The following is a 19,057-nucleotide window of genomic DNA, read 5'->3' on the forward strand; positions in this document are numbered from 1 at the left end:
GTTTGTGAAATAATTTCAAACAACTGGTTCTGTTGTGAATAGAAAAAGAACTGGCAGACCAAAAACTAGACGTTCTCTTAGCAATATTGCTGCTGTAGCGCAAAGTGTTGCTGAACAACTTTCAACTTCTCGACATTTTCAGCTATTAGGCATTCATGAATCGACTGTTTGGCGGATTCTACGTGTAGACGTGCTCTTGGTGGGCATTTCAATAATGTAATTTTTCACACATAATTGTTAAGAGCCGCATTTTAAATAAAAATAGTGAAATCTAAATTTATATAAGCCCTTAAAACAATATCTAGGCGCCCTTTTTTGAAAGACCCTTTACTTCACGACTTCCGTCAAAATATATCAAATCAATATTAAGATTTACGTGCCCTGATGTATAAGAAAATATCGGGGTCTTATAAATACAATCAGATTTTAAAAATATTTGTTCTAAAAAATCAACTCAGATGTTAGAAGGGTTTTAGCTTTACAGGTTAGTATAAAAATGTTTAAAAATTGTATCAATTGAATCAAAATAATAAGATTTGTATAGCATTTTTTTCATTTTTGGGAGATAGATTTAAGAAAACTTGAATAACCCACCCAAATCTTGCACATCAATCTTTTTTTTTTTTAAGAATCACTGGAATCATTGGAAAGGGAACTAAAGAAAGGTAACTAAAAGAAAGGTAAAGTTCGAGTGATCGTCCTGAGATGAATATGCACACATAGTCCGCGTAGGCTAAAATGTGTCCAATTTCCTGCAGATCATTAAGAGAGACCACAACAAATCACCAAAGTAGGGGAGAGAGTACACCGCCCTGTGGGTACTGTGGGTTTAAGTAGGGGAGAATGGGGAGTTGTGAGACGGGTTTTGTTTTTGGACCTGTATTACTCAAAATCTTAATATTCTGCATATGTGAACGATGGAATCTTTAGTGAATGAATACTGGAAGCTATTGGTAAGGCCTATTTAACAAAACTACAATTTTCCTTAAAATTAAAATTGTATATAATAATATAAAATATAATACAAAATACAAAAATGTGGGGAGTTGTGAGACACCATGGTTTAAATCAATAAAAATGACTTATTTTAGTTGTTAGTTCTTTATTAAGATGAAAAATGATAAAGAAAAGACAATTGTTATAAAAAAGTGTATAAAAAATGCAATGCCATCAATCTGATGATTCGCATTGAGAACATGTATAATAACCAGTTCGTAAATTGGCACACTTTAGGTGCACAGCTCGAGCGCATACATTGCAATGAATGGAGTTGTTTCTGCTTAACTTTTTCGGCATTGCACTTTTGCAGATGATGCAAAAATCTTCTTCTTCTTCAAATTCTGATGAACTTGAAATTATTGCTGCTGAAAGATGCGTTAAAACGTCGAGAAAAACGGTGTCTTACAACTCCCCAAATGATGAAAAAAACTTACCGAGAAATTCCAAAACACAGTAACTAGAGAGACGCGTCGAATGCGTGTAAATATGACCAATGCTAGCTGAAAAGTGAGATTGCATCGAGAACACTTGTTGACAATTAAAATCGAATGTAAACAAATGAATAATGCCGAAAGGTAACAATGTCTCACAACTCCCTGTGTCTCACAACTCCCCATTTTCCCCTACTAAATAATACATAATTTTGTTAGTTTTAAGCATTTTTGCATAATTATTTTGTTACCGTATTCAAAAACGGGATATTAATGTTGTATGCATTTTTGACTATTTTTTGTTTTCTTGTCCTACTTTTTTATGGCAATTAAAATACTTTTGAATTGAAATAAATATGGCGAACACCAATCTAAGGAAAAATACTTTTTTTTAATTTTATCTAAGAATAATTCAAATTTAAGACCATCTAATAAAAAACCGCAAATTAAAGTTACCCACTGTATGTACAATGTGTGTGTGGATGTGCATATATGATAGTATACGAGTATTCACAAGAAATGCTCGTTTGAAGTAGAAACACTCTTTTAGAAAATTTAGATACATATTGGCTTTACTTTTCTGTTTCAAAGAAATAATCAATAGCCCAACATCCGCCAAATCTCGCACAACAATCGTCGACTTTATTATATGTAAATGTTAATGTGTGTGTGTGTGTGTGTACTTTCAGGCATTTACGACGAAGAAGGTGGCTATTCACCTGTACATCCTGACGAAACAGACGAGGATGAGGAGGAGGATGAAGAGGAGGAAGTTGATATACAGCAACAATTCACTGAAGTCTCCGAAATACGTTTCCCTGGCGAAATTGGGCCATTGGGCGATAGAAGATTGTGCAAAATACGCTGTGTCAAGGGGAAATGGGTGGGACCGTTGTGCGCCACCAATGAGGAGGGTAAGTGGTAAAACAAAGGGCCACAAGCCAATTTATAATGAAACAGCAACATCAAACTATCAGTAACGCCATGAACACACAGAGCAAAAACATAAAACCAAAACAAAAACAAAAAAATAAAAATGGATATAGCAAATACACAAACCATTAAGCAATTTAAACATACATATACATACATATTAATGTGTAGTGGATAAGTAGGCGCATATATAATATACAAATAATAAAACAAATATTTGCACAACTACAAAAAATGCACTCGAATGCGAAAATGTTGAAAATTAAATGAAAACATACTTACAATAAAAACACCAAAAACAAAAAGCTTGCATAGATATTAAATTATGAATTGAGAAATGCAGTAAAAAATTATATACGAATAAGCATAAGTAAATAGTTATGCATACTTATACGAGTGCATATACGAATATATATATATATACGAAGATATATGTACATAACTGTAGCACATTGAGCCATTCTAAGCCATACATACATACTTACATTCTAAAGAAACATACAAGCATACAAGCGTAGGCGTATTTGCCAATGGATGGAGGCATGAGACGCAAATTAAATAAATACGTTTTCTGAGAATACACCACATGCACACATTTTGTTTCATTTACTACGACATGATACTCATACATACAAATAATAATATTAATATTTGCGAGTTCTAGATTTTATTCAGCGCTATCACAGAATCCATCGTAGAACAACTACGAATGCAAACAAAGATGATAGGATAAGTAATAGGCTCGTCACAATGGGTCCGTCCCGCCCGTTGCGGCAACCAATTTCACTGGCAGCAAAATGCAGTCTGTGTCAGAAGAAAAGAAACGGTTTTTTTCTTGTAACTTCAATATATATGAATAAGTTCGTGCGGTTTTACAACAGATGGCGTAACTTGATTATTATTCCATCGATCCACATTTCCAAACATTCATTGGAGAGCTACTGTCGTAAGGCACAAACGTCAGTATAAGTTTTTTATTTGAAGCGTAAACAACAATATTTTTACCACACTTGAAAATGTCGAATTTCGTGCCAAATAATGTGTTTTTGCGGGGAATTCTTCTTCATTATTTTAATATGAAGAAAAAAGCAGCCGAAAGTCATCGTATCTTGGTGGAAGTTTATGGTGAGCATGCTCTAGCTGAGCGAACGTGCCAGAAGTGGTTTGCACGCTTTAAAAGTGGTGATTTTGGCTTGGAAGACGAAGAACGCGAGGGTGCGCCGCCAAAGTTCATGGATACCGAATTGGAGGAATTGCTCGATCAAGATCCGGCTCAAACGCAAGAAGAGGTTGCAAAAACTTTGGGAGTTGATCAATCAACCATTTCCAAACGTTTAAAAGCCATGGGAATGATCCGAAAGGTAGGCCATTGGGTGCCGTATGAATTGAAGCCAAGAGACGTTGAACGCCGTTTTATGGCATGCGAACAACTGCTTCAACGGCACAAAAGAAAGGGTTTTTTGCATCGAATTGTGACTGGCGATGAAAAGTGGGTCCATTACGACAATCCAAAACGTCGGGCAACGTATGGATACCCTGGCCATGCTTCAACATCGACGTCGGCGCAGAATATTCATGGCCTGAAGGTTATGCTGTGTATCTGGTGGGACCAGCTGGGTGTTGTGTATTATGAGCTACTGAAACCGAATAAAACGATTACGGGGGATGTCTACCGACGACAATTGATGCGTTTGAGCCGAGCACTGCGAGAAAAACGGCCGCAATACGCCGATAGACACGACAAAGTTATTTTGCAACATGACAATGCTCGGCCACATCTTGCACAAGTGGTCAAAACATACTTAGAAACGCTCAAATGGGATGTCCTACCCCACCCGCCGTATAGTCCAGACCTTGCGCCATCCGATTACTATCTCTTCCGATCGATGCAACATGGCCTGGCTGACCAGCACTTCCGTAATTACGATGAAGTCAAAAAATGGATCGATTCGTTTTGCTTTTTGCCACTCAAGGGCTACGACGCCAGTTTTAACTCAAGTTAGTGTCGTTCAAAACTTTCCCGTTAACGCAACCAAAGAAAAATGAGTGAAAAGCACGCGAAGCGCTTTGAGACGGTATTTTTTCGCACGCAATCGAAAGGGCCGAAATTATGTTACACTGGGTGGACCATATAGCGTTTGCTTTTTGAACCACCTATTTTTTTGAGAATGGTAACACAAATGATATGTCGAATGTGTTCATAATTTACTTAAAGGTTTGATATTTACGAAATGGGACGCTATACGCTTGAACAAAATTGGTAAATATTGAAAACCTATTTCCAAAGTGGTGAGTCTTCTTCTTCTTTTCTGATTTTCACATCGGTGGCTACGTCAATAAGCAAAATTGTCGAATTTGGGGCTCAGAAAATCCGCACGTTACTGTAGAGAAGCAAATGCATCCACAACGAGTCACTGTTTGATGCGGTTTTTGGTCTGGCGGCATCATCGGGCCATTTTTTTTTCGAAAATGAGCGAGGCGCTGCGGTTACAGTAAATGGCGAGCGTTACCGTGACATGCTCAACGAGTTGTTTCCAAAAATTGAAGAGGATGATATGGACGACATTTGGTTTCAACAGGCCAGTGCAACATGTCACACTCCCAAAGTTACACTCGAACTTTTGGCTACCGTTTTTGAACACCGAATAATCAGCTGAAAATTCCGATATCAATTGGCCGCCTCGGAGCTGTGATTTAAGCCCGTTGGACTATTTTTTGTGGGGAGCCGTTAAGGACAAATGCTTGCGAACCATCCAGAGATGATTGATGCTTTAAAACACGAAATCGAAGTTGCCATTCATGAAATTGGAGCGCAAACAATCGGAACTGTGCTTAAAAATTGGGTGGATCGAATGGCCTACTGTAAAGCCAGTCGTGGCAGTCATTTGAACGATATTATTTTTTATTCATAAATGACAATGTTCAATCTTCAAAATAAAAAAAAAGTTTAAAAAAATATTGATTAGTTTTTTCTTTATAGCCGATTCAAAAAGCAAATTTTACATGGCCGTTTAAGTAAATTATGAACACATTTGACATGTCATTTGTGTTACCATTCTCAAAAAATAGGTGGTTCCAAAAGCAAACGCTATATGGCCCACCCTGTACTTCATGAATAATCGTGGTTCCTTTTTTCTGGCACAGACTGTATATCGATGGTGTTTTTTATTATACTTAGTTCTGCCAAAAGTTCTGTTACAAGTTAAATCCATTTTTTTAATAAAGTTAGTTTTATTTAACAATGTAAATATTAAAAAAAAATTTAAATTTTCAAAAATTAAATTTCGAAATGGTCATCATTTGCTTTTATACAAGTCATCAAACGATTAGGCCATTCAGCTTTTGCAGCACGCACGGTTTCCATGGATATTTACGACGCTGCTCGAAGCAAAGATTTTTTGAGACTCGCCAAATTTCTTCCACAGTCCTCCACAGGCCATGTTCTCCATTTTGATCACAAACTCTAGTCCAATGAATTCAGATCTGGACTCCAGAAGGCCAATCTGCTGCGGCTATGAACCCAAGAATATTATCTTTGAACCACTGCTGGGTGGTTTTTATGCGCTGGCGCGGAATCTTATTGGAAGATCTAACGCTGCTCAACTGCTTCACCACGCCAAGTAAGACAGCCCTTGGTACACTTTTGCTCCGGTCTTAACACGCCACCAAACCATTACGAAGGCTGGATGGTAGCCACGCTGCACCCTTGGAACAATTTTTATAGCATCTTTAAAAGTTTTAGCATAGACTTTGCCATTTTGCTTATTAAAAACTTCTTCAACAGTGAAAATTTTCTCAACAATGAAAATAATATTTTCATGGCCGTTAACCGCGTGCCACCGAAGAAGCTGCTTGTATCTGTGGAATCTAATTTTTTTCGAGCGCCTTGACAATAGATGGTCAGTTGAGCGACGGAAGGCTTTCATGTGGAGATCATCTCTAATAAATCTTGGCATGGATCTGGTCAATACATTAATTTCCCTGGACATAATTTTCTGCGAGTTTTTCTCATACGACTTCTATGGCTGATCTGGTTCGAATCACGCAAGGACGACCACTTCTTTTTCTGTCCGTCACTTCAGGCGTTTGGGAAAAACGATTGATCGTGCGGTAAAAAACACGTTCTCGAAAGGCCAGGGTTCTCTCCTCGCACCTTCTCGCGCTCGCACCGAGGACAGTAGCATAGAACATGCTTCGCATCTTTGAGCTCTTCAAGGCAGTTGCGGCAATATGGTGAAGCTACCAGCTCAGTAAGTCAATCAGTCGGTCAGCAAGTGTGTTAGGTAAAAGTCAACCTCTCCAAATCTACTTTGCAACAATCATGTCTCAACGTTCGCGATGAGCTCGTATGTTCAGCGAGCAGTGGAGAGTGAGTCCCATCTTCGTTGCCATTAATTAAGCGTTAAGCTTCGTTCCTCTCGGAAAAGGAAAAAACTTGACTTCTTCGAAAGTCAAGAAATACCTCGATATGGCTGAAAGTTGGTGTGTGTTCTTCCAAGAGATGCTCCTAACTAAACATAACCTCGTTATACGCTATTTGTGCCATCTCTCTGACTTTGCACCAACTTTTCATACGACCCTCGTATCTTTTTACAAAATTCGTAACATTTTTCATGCTATGGATTCTATTTCTATTTTGCATTAATGGATTCTGTGGTAGGACTGATTATCTCAACTTGAATATGTATTTTGTGTAACTGTAATTTATCTACAAATTTATTAATATTTTATTTATTTTTCCTAATTTTGTGTTGCATTGCCGTAGATGATAATGGAAATGTGAAATTTCAGCCCCTATACAAGAGTTGCCATGTAAATCGAATTCCACCGCATTTACTATTGAGCTATCGAAATATTTCAGTGGTAAGTTCAAAGGAAATTTCCAAAATATTAAAAGACACACACAAATGGAAGTGCATTATGCAAATATGTTTCATCTCTCGGAATGTTAAACTTTTCTATAACACTTTTTTTACATCTCTTTCACTCAGGCACTCTCACATTCCATTCAAATTAAGCACTTTCACAAATGTTCAATCTTGCAACGGTATATGCATACCTAAGGTGATGAGCGAGATGTAAAGTCTCATTTCGTACACATACACACACAAACTTCTGTACACGTACATGTATGGAAAATATCATTAAATGAATGACGTTCACAAGAATTTATATATTGTTGTGTATAGACAGTTGTAGACAGGTGGATATACTCTACTACTATATACATAAATATTTACCACTTGAAGTGAGGAACGCCAGCATCTATAATAAAAAAATTTTTTTTTTTTATTCACAAGTTTAACTTAAGCTCAGTTACTTTGAATGCTTCGCCAATAGTTTTGAAAGCTCTTCAATCTTTTTTACTTATTTTTGCACTCATCTTAATGCTCTTCTTACGCTCACAATCTCTTTCTCTCTCGCTCTCTCTCTCTCACTCTCTGCCTCGTCTGTCTTGTTCTACTTATCTATTTTTTATCATATCTAATATCTAAATTCACGATTCGCCACTATTTCACTCACTCTTCTACTTCGTATACTTCGTTATTTTTGTGTATTGAGCGCGCACCAAAATTTCTTTTTCGTCTTATTTCATTTTCTTTCTTACAGACCCCGATACCGTCCATAAGAGGGTCACGTCGCAATCGAACTTCCAAATCGACTTTTATTTCCAATACACAAATTGTGAGTTTTAAATTTTGAAAAAAAAAACCCATCAAGTCAATCGGTATAAATCGCCTATTCCACACTCTTTAACGTTCGCACTCGCCCATGACACTCACTGAGTATACTTGTATGAGTATGTATGTATGCATGTATATGGATGCAACAGAGTCGTGTATGCTCATGTGAGCGTTGTGCGCTAGTTGTAGACGAGCGACTTTGGGTTTGGAAATGGCCAAGGCCGACACAATTAAGTGAGCACTTTAGTAGTGAACTGACAAAAAGTAGTCGATCCCTTGCCGTTGGAGGGTTCACAGTAGATGATGCTTGCTTTTGGTAGTGAAAAAATATTTTTCTTAAGTAATATAGTTTTGCATTTCGACGAATATCTTGAATAGCCGAGTACTGACTTTATTGCCATTCACAAAGCATTACACTTACATAACACAATTTTTTCAAGGTCAAAGTCTATGCGCTTGGTTATATTGTACATAAAGTGGGATCGCTAATATTGTTTAAGACCCTATTCACAATCGTTCACAAGCATACAATTCTTCACTGTAAATTCTTCACTGTTATTCATACTTAACAAGCACATTTTTAACTTAAATCAGTAGTTGGCACAGTTTGCCTCTCAGCGGGCTTTTCTTTCCATCACTCTCTCTCTCTCTCTCTCTCACGCACACACATGTTATTGTAGTGAGAAGCAAAGAGTATAAAATCTCTATCACCTATCCAGTGAACTCTCACGATCACTGGGAGCCTTCGATTCACCACTTCTTTGCACGCAGTATCTGTGCTCTGCTCACTTGACGAATCATTTGCATGTGAAGGCAACAACAAAGTTATCGAGCAATATTCGCTGGCAGCAGGTATGGTTATGCATCATTAAGCTGGGAGCCTTTTGTTGCTTCAACATTGCGAATTCTCTGTTGGTGTTGCCCGTCGTGTTCACACACGGCAGTTCCGTTGCTTGCAATTGTTTGGTTTTTAGTGCACAGTCAACAACAACATCGAGCAGAACGAGAACACACTGAGTGCTGACAGGGCACGAGCATCACAAGCAATGACTTGAAGAAAAAAATGCTTAGTGCCGATTTACACGCAGAGACATCTGGAAGGCAGACACTGGAAAATCTCTTCTGATGTTTCATTCGCAGTCACACGGACAAAATTGTTTTCGGCAACATTCGTTACTTTTAACGTTTATTTCTTTAGGATCTTCTAGTTTGGCAATTGGCAGTTCATGGCAATGTTAAGCGGAGAATGTTCGCTTACAGTGTGTTAAATATTTCAATGAAGAAGGCAAAGTGAATTGGTTAAATAATAATATACATACTTTGTTTTTTCTTTATTTACATATATAAGTATGTATTTTTTTTTTACTTAGCTAAAAAAATTAACTAAAACTTCTTCTAAAACTTCTTAAAATTAACTTAAGTAGCTAAAAATGGAAATAGAAAATGTAGAATTCAGCATAAACACGGCCCATAAGTATTTTAAATCATACCTACTTTACTAGCAAAAATAATCCTGGGAGTCCATACTGTGGGCAAAAAGTAAGGTCAATTTATTTGACAAACTTCGCGGGATTAAAATTTCCCTCTAGTTATTTTTTTCATGAGTTGGCAGCACTGTTAATAACATCTGGGCCAACTTTCATGTGAATGTCATTATCAGTAATATATTTACGCTTGTGTTTACCAAACGACCAAGAGTGCATTTTTCGATTTTTACAATGTCTGATTTGATTGAGCAGAGAAGTGCCATCAAAGAGCACGTCAAAGTCGTTCAAAAATAAAGGTCATGATGACAGTTTTTTCGATTCTCGTGGTGTGATGCACTATGAATTCCTTCTACCTGGCCAAACTGTTAATAAGGAATATTATTTGAGCGTTATGCGTTGTTTACGTGAAGCAATTCGTCTAAAAAGACCAGAATTATGGGCCAACAACTCTTGGTTTTTGCATCACGATAATGCACCGTCTCACACTGCACTCGTTCTTCGTGACCATTTCGCCAAAAATTCCACGCATATCGTTCCGCAACCATCGTATTCGCCTGATTTGGCTCCGTGTGACTTCTGGCTATTCCCAAAACTCAAGAGACCACTCCGGGGAACGCGTTTCGAGTCGATTGAGGAGATAAAAGCTGAATCGAAGAAGGTGCTGATGGCTATACCGGAAATGGACTATTTGGCATGTTTCGGGGATTGGAAAAATCGTTGGCATAAGTGTATTTCATCGAGAGGGGATTATTTTGAAGGGGATGAAATTGATTTACAAGAATAAATTAAGATTTTTCATTTTACAACCAAATTCACCTTACTTTTTGCCCACTGTAGTAAGTGAGTGTTTCCCAAGCAGCGTTCTGATGTTTGTCATCGTTGATTTCTTCCATCGGATTGTAAACCAACACAGAACTCAAAATTTCCTACCACAAAAGAAGAAAATAAATGACGCAACTATCAAAAATTGTTTTGCCGCCAACTTTAATTTGATAGTACGAATAAGAAGCACAATGCGTATCGCCAGTACGGAATACAAAATCCCCTCTCTCTTCCCCGCCCGTCCTTCCTCCTGGATCAAATGTTTCCCTGTGTGAAGCGGCACTAACGAGTTGAAACAACAAATGCTTTCTTTTGTGAATGCGGTCTTACTAATTCTCATTAAGTGCTTCCAGACAAAAGGAATCTTTGGTCGATATTTTCCAGTGCTACCAACATACTCGTATGTTTTTTTATACCTGTTGCTTCACCTATTCGCCATTTGCTGACAGTTGGCGAAGCGAAGAGACCTTCTGTTGTTATACGACACTCGCGCGTTATAAATTTAAATGTCCTTATTTGCCAACAGCTGATTTATACACAAAAACACCCTATCTCGTATGACCACAATTAAGCAATCAAGCTTCACAACGACATACAAAACACAGCCACACAACTACCGAAAATGTCTTTCTCTCACACCTACTCAGCCAATCTCTTTCACTCTTCACACTGTCTTGTATGTATGCCATTACGTCTTGCTCTTGGTAATTTGTAATTTTGCTTGTGTCTCTCTGTTCATCTCTCTATCTCTATTTCTCTCTATCTGTCTGCGTCTGATAATATTTTTGCTTTTTAAATGCATAATCAAACGTGAATATTCTATTCTACAAAATATTTAACGTATCACCCTATATTAAAAAAAAAACAAAAAAAAAACAATATGAAATTTGTCCATCCGTTCGCAACTCTCAGAATGTCGGCTGGGACTTGCCACATGGACACTCATTGCAGGCACGCTGCAAAGATCTAGGCATGTACAAGCTGCTTGGCGAGTCTCGCGTGCTTTGCTCGAACGGCTTATGGGCACCGCGTATGCCCTCTTGTGTGCCCACCACCTTACTGACCAATTTCTCCGACGATAGCGCGCCCTCCATTCGCATCAAAGTATTTAATGGCTCCGGTGCGTTTGAGCCATCAGGCGTTTTGGCAGTATTGCCGCAGAGCTCAATTCTTCTCGATTGCATGTATCCACGCGTGCGTGGTATACCTGAGTGGACATGGACTAGCTGGTACATGCAATATCCAACAGGTAGGTACAATAATTTTTGCTTTTACATGCATAGCATCTCATTTCTCACTATGTTTGTGCTCCAAATAGATTTTTTCTAATCACACTGATCCTTTCTCATTCCTTCTCTCTGTTTCTTTTTTTTTGGTTTTCTTTTTTTTTTTGTAATTTAAGGTTGGTCACACGAGGATAAAAATCTACGTTACCGTTTGACAATCAAGGACATACAAAACAGTGATTCGGGCACGTTTACGTGCACTTCCCCACGCGGCCTGACCAATAGCATTGCAATCGTTGTGGCCACCTCGACATGTCCGCAGCTACCAGAACCGGTGTCGCCGCTCACGCTACGCTTGGAGGGTAATAAACTCGGACAGCGCGCCATGTACCGCTGCCCTCCAGGTTATCGCATCGATGGTGTTGCGAATGCAACCTGCTTAGCCTCGGGTAATTGGTCATCGCCGCCGCCCACTTGTCAGGCTGTGCAGTGTCCCCGTTTGGCGTTGGACGATCCGCATTTGAGTTTGGTGGAGCTGAATACGTCGGCGTGGGGGCGGGCGATGTTCAAATGCCAGTGGGGCTTCAAGCTGACCGGCCCGCCGAGACTGGACTGTGAGCCGACGGGCGTGTGGAGTGGCCCAGTACCGCGTTGCAAAGGTGAGTAATTGTAAGCATCTGTACTGTGAAGCATCCAATTTTTTAACACATTCAAAAAGGTATGTGAACAAATTCTTTCAAATTAAAATATATTTTGCGTTATTTAATTTCGCTTTTGTTTATTCCACCAAAGAAGCGCCAAGTTAAATACCAAATTTGTGCTGTGTGCCAAAATCATGAAATTGTAGGAAAGACGGAGAGAGGGTAGCGCAATTAGAAAATGCTTAAGAGTACATAACCGAGGCGAGCGTTTTAAAAACATTTATTTAGTAGATATCCAAAAATAGTGGAATACAAAACGAACGAAGCGCATAAAGAAATAGTTTTTCTTCTATAACCAGCCCCTTAATGAGGTTGTTTTACTCTAAGTCGGGCCCGTTTGATCGTGAAAGGTGCAAGGGTTAAAAGAACTGAACATCTGTTCACACGAAACAGACTTGTGTTTACAATTCCTTGATTTAATATTCATAGAAATAGCAAATACCTTTGCCAAGACAGCAGGAATAAAATTATTTAGGCAGATGAAATAGTCTTCTTGACATAGTCATCATCTTTATCATCATTAGTTCCGAGAGTTCCAGTGTCGAGCATAGGGCCACATTCTTGCCATAGTCAGTTCGCGAAAATAGCTTAGGCTCCTAAGCGCCTAAACTCCTGGCAACGATCGTCAGCAGTCTGAAAATGAAGGCTTATGGTAGAGATAATCAATAAATCCACATTCCCAAGCAAATGATGAAGGTGTAAGGAAGACTCCAAAGGGTTTGTGAAGGAATAGAGTTTTCATAAGAAAATTAAAAAATATTTTGAAATAAAAATAAATTTCTTTAACCCTCCGTTGGACACCCGGTTCTGGCCAGAAAAATCTTGGACTTGAATTTAACTTATTTCTATTAAAGCTAAAGACTTGAGCTTCCAGGTATAATAGTTTCTTAAAATATAATTTTCTATCGATTTATGGATAATAACTTTTTAAAAAGAATCCTCGAACAGAGTGAAAAATGCCAAACCCGGGGCCCAACCGAAGCTTTTAAAAAAGGTGTCCGGCGGAGGGTTCACTATATTATCTTCGTATAGTCTCATTCTATTGACACTAATTTTTTTTCTAAAATAGATATGACTTAGTTAGCATTTACCACCAAAAGAAAAAAAAGTGCGTGCCGCGTAGTACACATAACAGAAGTGAATCTTTAGGGGCAGACAAAGAAAAAGGGAGAGACCCGAGAGAGAATGAGAGAGAGAGAGAGAGAGAAACAATATATATCTAAATAAAATCACAACATTTGCAGAGAATACAAATAGACAAAATTTAAAAAAAAACGGAGAAGGATCGACCGGTGTAGGTAAACGTCGGACACAAACCGTGGCAACAATGCGCACTACTCCGAGCGTTTATCACCAGCACAAACACAGCGACTTCAGGACCGCAGCAATAGCACAAATTACCGCAAGGCAATACCAATAAATCTGACGCCGGAATGGATAGCACTTTATAATTCGCGCAAGCACCAGCCACGAAACGGAAATAAGCGCCAAAAGTGGGCACCAAAAAAAAAACAAAAAACGCCAAAAAATTGGGACCAAAAAACGCCCCAAACAGTAGGCACCACAAATATATTTCCTACAAGTTTGCACCAACAAACAAGCGCCAAAAATTAGGTAGTGTTATTTCTCACTAGAAATTAGCAACCATAAAGAAAGCCTCAGGAAACATAGCCTAAAGTGTATCTAAGATATATATAAGGTATAGCTTTCTCTCTCCTTTTCCTCTACGTTATATCTTTTTTCTCTCTCGCGGAACGAAAATGCCCAAAACGTTGCATGACCTTGAAATTTTACTCTCCATTCTCGCTCGTCCATCGACGCCTAAGAAGTTTCATTTCAAAAACTATATTTCAAGCTCAAATCCGACCATTCGTGTGCCGTCAATTATTATTATTTTTTTTTTTTTTTGACGCCTCGTGGAGTCTAAAAAATGTGTTTAGAATAGTTTCGTAGAGTACCGTCTATGTAGAGGAATATAATAACCGAACATTTGAAATCTTGTTTAACCGTATACCTATACTTATTTAAATAATTCACAACTGCCCGAGATGGTAACCCATATACATGAGTAGAGAGAACGGAAATCAGCGAGTCACTGGCAACGACAATTAAAGGCGAACACACACACGCGTATACCAACGTAGGATCACTGCACTGATAACTCACCGACACAACCAACAGCGTCGGCGAGAAAGCAAAAACCGTTGCTGCAGCGAGAGAGAGACTGCTGTTGGCGTTGTCAGCATCATGTGAAGTACGGGAATAATTGAATTCTTTATTGACAACTCAAACAGGCAACAGGCGAGCAGTGCTGTGCTGTGTGGCAAGAAATGACTAGCGTCATCGTCAGCAGTGTGGAAAGTTGGAAGGCGGCAAAAACCATTTTTCTCGTACCACATTTTCACTTTACGCGAAGAGTTTAATATTCCAGTAGTTTAATATTCTCCAATTTTTATTTTTTTTTAATTTTTGTGTGCGTTAAGTTACTTTTTTGTTCAGTGTTTTATTTATTCGTGTGTTACTTTTTTTATTTTTTATTTTGATTTAATTTTTTTGTTCTTCAGTTCGCCGCCAGTGTATACGTCTGCTACATACATAGTTTTTCCCTCACTGTTACATTTACATATTTTCTGTTTTCGAATTGCAACATATTTCACTGCATCATCGTCATCTGCTCTCTTTCTTCTCGCCTTGCTTTTTCGCCTTGCACTCGTCAATCCCACATCATCAACCCCATCAAACTGAAAAATCACGCGCATGAAAAATTTATAACGAAACAGCCATCCAATGTTCGACGCCGGTGGCGCCGCTAAATGGACGCATCGGCGGTACCAATTTAAATCAGCGCCGTCTCACTGTGGGCGCATTGGTCACATTCAGCTGCAACGAGGGGCATACGCTTGTGGGCGAACCAAGCATCATTTGCACAGAGACTGGACTCTGGTCGCATCCGCCACCATATTGTAAGTAATACCAAAGTAAAAAGTAAAAAGTAAAAAAAAGCAAAATTATAAGCAAAGCATATAAGAGAAAATTAAAGAATAACAACAACAACAACCACACCAAAGTAGCTTGTTGGTATTGGTATTAAATTGAAATTGTAAAAGTCGCGCAGAGGCCCACATTCACACAACCACCCATACGCATACACGCACACACACACACATCGACATACCTATCCATTAGCCTTAAAGTACACATGCAAAGCAATGATGGCGTTGTGTGTGCGTGTGTGTGTGTGTATGTATATGTGTTGAAAATAATTGGCAGAAGTAAAAAGGCAAAAGCACAAAAAAAAGCTATGGGCTGGCGCAAAAATGTTCAAGTAAAACTCAGTGGCCCAAAGTGTTGTCACAAATAGGATTGGCGCAACGGCAAAGAAATCACGAAAAAAGAAATTGACGAATTACAAATTGGCAATTTAAATTTCCAAAATAAATTTACTTCACAATAATTTAAGTGTTAAACAGCTAATCAATCAATATACAACTAAATACGCAAATGAGAGAAATTGTAAGCTTAATAGAAAGTAATTTAAAATATGTATGTGCAAATGCATGTGCATTTCTATTTACGTTTGTCTAATATTGAAACTCATCATCAGCATCATTATGTATGTATGTATGTAGCACTCAACCTCATCCACATTTGTACCTATCTATCGTATCTCTTTTTACTTTACCTTCCCTGTCATTGGCGTCGTCCGTCGTCTGTCATCTGCCGGGTGCGCTCGCTTTGTAGGCAAATCACAATGCCCCTACCCCGGCGATCCACCAAATGGTTTAATAGCCCCACTGAAATTCAATTACGATTCTGGTGATTACCTGAGTGTCCAGTGTCGGCCTGGTTTTGTGCAGTACAGCGAGAATGGCCCACCAGAACGTCCGAAATGTCAACCGGATGGAAATTGGTCCGGTCCGGTGCCCAAGTGTCGCAGCTATGAGGAAGTGTAGCTAATCAAAATGGCGGACATGATGATGCCGGAATCATCTGATGAGTCCATACAACTACAACACGACTAGAAACAAGCACAGCTACGGTATTAGCAGCATAAACTTAATGCAGAGTTACGACAGAGAGAGAGAGAGGGAGCGACAGTCACAACAACAGCAACAATAAACGAATTTGATCATAAAATCAAAGAGCTGAATGAAAATAGAAACAAAAATAAAAATGTTGATGAACAAAAACAAACAACAGCGCACACAAGCACATACATCGTATTATGTAGTAGTAGTGTACGTTAAGGAGAATGGTTGGGGTACAAATACGATGCACCACACACCCACACACATACAAGATATACTTACAGCTACACATGCACTTATACACATGCATATACACTAACCTATTCAAATACATTAAAAGCCTAAAAATATATATTTCTCCTGCAGGAAATTAAATTAATGAAAGTCTATTTAAAAAAAAAACAAGGATTTATTCATACAAAAATTAAATTAAAATTAAAATTCTTAACTAATGAGGATTTCTAGCTCTGGCAGCGCAGGAATTAAGTCGAAGTAACGTTAAAAATTCGGTGGTTTTTTTGTTAATTGATGATGTTTTGTTTTTTTTTTTTATGAAAATATCAAATTTCGAAAAATATGTAAGATTTTTGGCACACGTTGGTGCATTTCTTTTATCAAAGAAACGAGCTTTCATTACAAATTGGATTGATTTTTTTTTTAATTTGTAAACTTTGGTAAAAGTTCGGTCAGTTTCAGGCTTCGGTTATAAATTCGATTGAATTTTTTTTTTTAGTTTTTATGAACTGCCGCAGTTTCGGCAAAATGTATAACTTTTAGCACAAATTCTGATTTTTTTCATATTAAAGTGACAAACTTTCGTTACAGATTCGGTTGAGTCCTTTCAAACTTCTCATAAATGTTTGATTTTTTAAAGTATTTATCACTTTTAGCATAAATTCGGCATATTTTTTATTAATGTTACGATCTTCCTTTACAGATTCGGTTGAGTCTTTTCGAATTTCTCATAAATGCCTGATTTTTTAAATTATCGATCACTTTTAGCATAAATTCGGCATATTTTTTTATATTAAAATAACGAACTTTCGTGACAGATTTGGTTCAGTTCTTTCGAAATTCTAATAAATGTCTGATTTTTTTTAATTATCGATCACTTTTAGCATAAATTCGGATATTTTTTTCTATTAAAGTAACGAACTTCCTTTACAGATTCGGTTGAGTCTTTTCGAATTTCTCATAAATGCCTAAGTTTTTAAATTATCAATCACTTTTAGCACAAATTTCGAACTTTCGTTACTAACTCGATCGAATTTTTCTCGAATTTGTGAATTCATATCTGACTTTTCACAAAACCTTTCAATTTTGCTACAAATTCTTCAATTGTGCGAGGTTTCATCATCAAATTTGACTGCTATTTTATGGAATTCGATAAAAAATGTTTTCGAACTTTCACTGACACGAATTTTCGTTACGGCTTTCATCAATTACATTGTTAAATTTCAAAATTTCGGTTAAATGCGCATTTTTGCGGCATCTTAAAAATTTCGAAGCGTATTTTTCCTAGTTGCTGTCCAAACGTCTAAGAGGCTGGTTTTAAAAATCAGTAGAAAATTTATATTTTTTGCAATTACTTTATATCAGCTGGCTAAAAAATCTTAAATTACCGATTCTGAACCTTACTTCTTTCCTGCAGGGGAGGAAAAATTGTTGAAAAAAAATCCTGACAAAGAAAAAGAAAATTATCGAATTGTAAAAAGTTATACTTATATGTAAGAATTGAACACGACTAGCTTCTGTAAGTCAAGTATTTGTGTCGTATGACCAATTAAAAGCAATTAAATTTCAGTGCGCGTGTTAACTGAATCAAATTAAATCAAATCTTTCATGTCTGTATGTATGTATATTAAATTGCACTGAAACGCACAGGGCAGCAAATTACGATGAGGGCGAGGGAATTAATGTTAAATCTAGCAGAAAAACGATTTAATGCTCCATTATAAAAAGAATCCAATATTTACTAAAATAAGCGTTGTTGAAATTGCAAAGAAAAAAATTTAAGTGAAAATAAAAAATAAAATAAATGCAAAAATATAAATAACAAAACCGATTAATTGATATATTTACAACTTATTGAATCGCAAAAAAAACAGATAAGAACAAATATTTGCAAAAATAATAGTTTGAGAATAGAATTATAGTACTCGTAGCTACATGGGCGCGCGTGTATAATAAATATACTTATAGCAGGTAGTGTAATATCTGTGCTGCGCTGCCAGCTTTCTTATAATCGCATACTAAACAAAAAAACATATGTGTTTGTGTCAGAAAATTGCATAATAATTTGAAATTACCAATTATTTGTTTGCTGTTTCCAAATTTTTGCAGTGATACGAAATTTAAGAGTTGAGCTACGAAATTCGGCATCTTCTACGAAGGACTTCCATAATGCATGTACATTAAGGCAGAAGGCGTTCAATGCAGCACCTTCGGAATCCAAGAAATTTTTGTGATTTTTCAGCTCTTCTCCGAATATCTTTACAATTTTTTTTTTATATCCTTGTTCACTCCGCTCGGGAGCATACGGCCTCGACAAGACTCAGACTTGCGTTGGTTTCGTTAATCTATTTGATTTCTGACAAGGTAGATGATTAGCCCGCCGCTACCAGTATTAAGTAGTGGGAATGCCCACCTGTAGTTGCTTAGGAACAACGCTTTCTAACTGTTTAAAGCGCCATCTGTGTTTCACATTGTTCTGCCAGAAGGATCACACAGATGATTGAAGACTTCG

At 37.6% G+C, this 19,057-nt stretch overlaps 1 protein-coding gene across 3 annotated transcripts in view; it reads left to right on the forward strand.

Annotated features, from left to right (window-relative positions):
* The window catches only part of LOC129245123 (locomotion-related protein Hikaru genki), a 57,152-nt gene extending 38,589 nt beyond the window's left edge, over window positions 1-18,563 (forward strand). Inside the window, exons 4-10 of one of the 3 annotated variants that reach the window (XM_054883122.1) lie at window positions 2,120-2,344; window positions 7,129-7,226; window positions 7,974-8,048; window positions 11,269-11,605; window positions 11,759-12,241; window positions 15,064-15,246; window positions 16,025-18,563. In XM_054883122.1, coding sequence (XP_054739097.1) covers window positions 2,120-2,344; window positions 7,129-7,226; window positions 7,974-8,048; window positions 11,269-11,605; window positions 11,759-12,241; window positions 15,064-15,246; window positions 16,025-16,236 — 1,613 coding nt within the window. In that variant the 3' untranslated portion in view covers window positions 16,237-18,563. Of the gene's footprint in view, window positions 1-2,119; window positions 2,345-7,128; window positions 7,227-7,973; window positions 8,049-11,268; window positions 11,606-11,758; window positions 12,242-15,063; window positions 15,255-16,024 lie in introns of those variants that run through there. The other 2 variants (XM_054883123.1, XM_054883124.1) reach the window with 2 other exon arrangements.
* Window positions 18,564-19,057: the final 494 nt, after the last annotated feature.

This window comes from Anastrepha obliqua, chromosome 4, assembly GCF_027943255.1.
Source record: "Anastrepha obliqua isolate idAnaObli1 chromosome 4, idAnaObli1_1.0, whole genome shotgun sequence".
NCBI classification, from domain to species: domain Eukaryota; kingdom Metazoa; phylum Arthropoda; class Insecta; order Diptera; family Tephritidae; genus Anastrepha; species Anastrepha obliqua.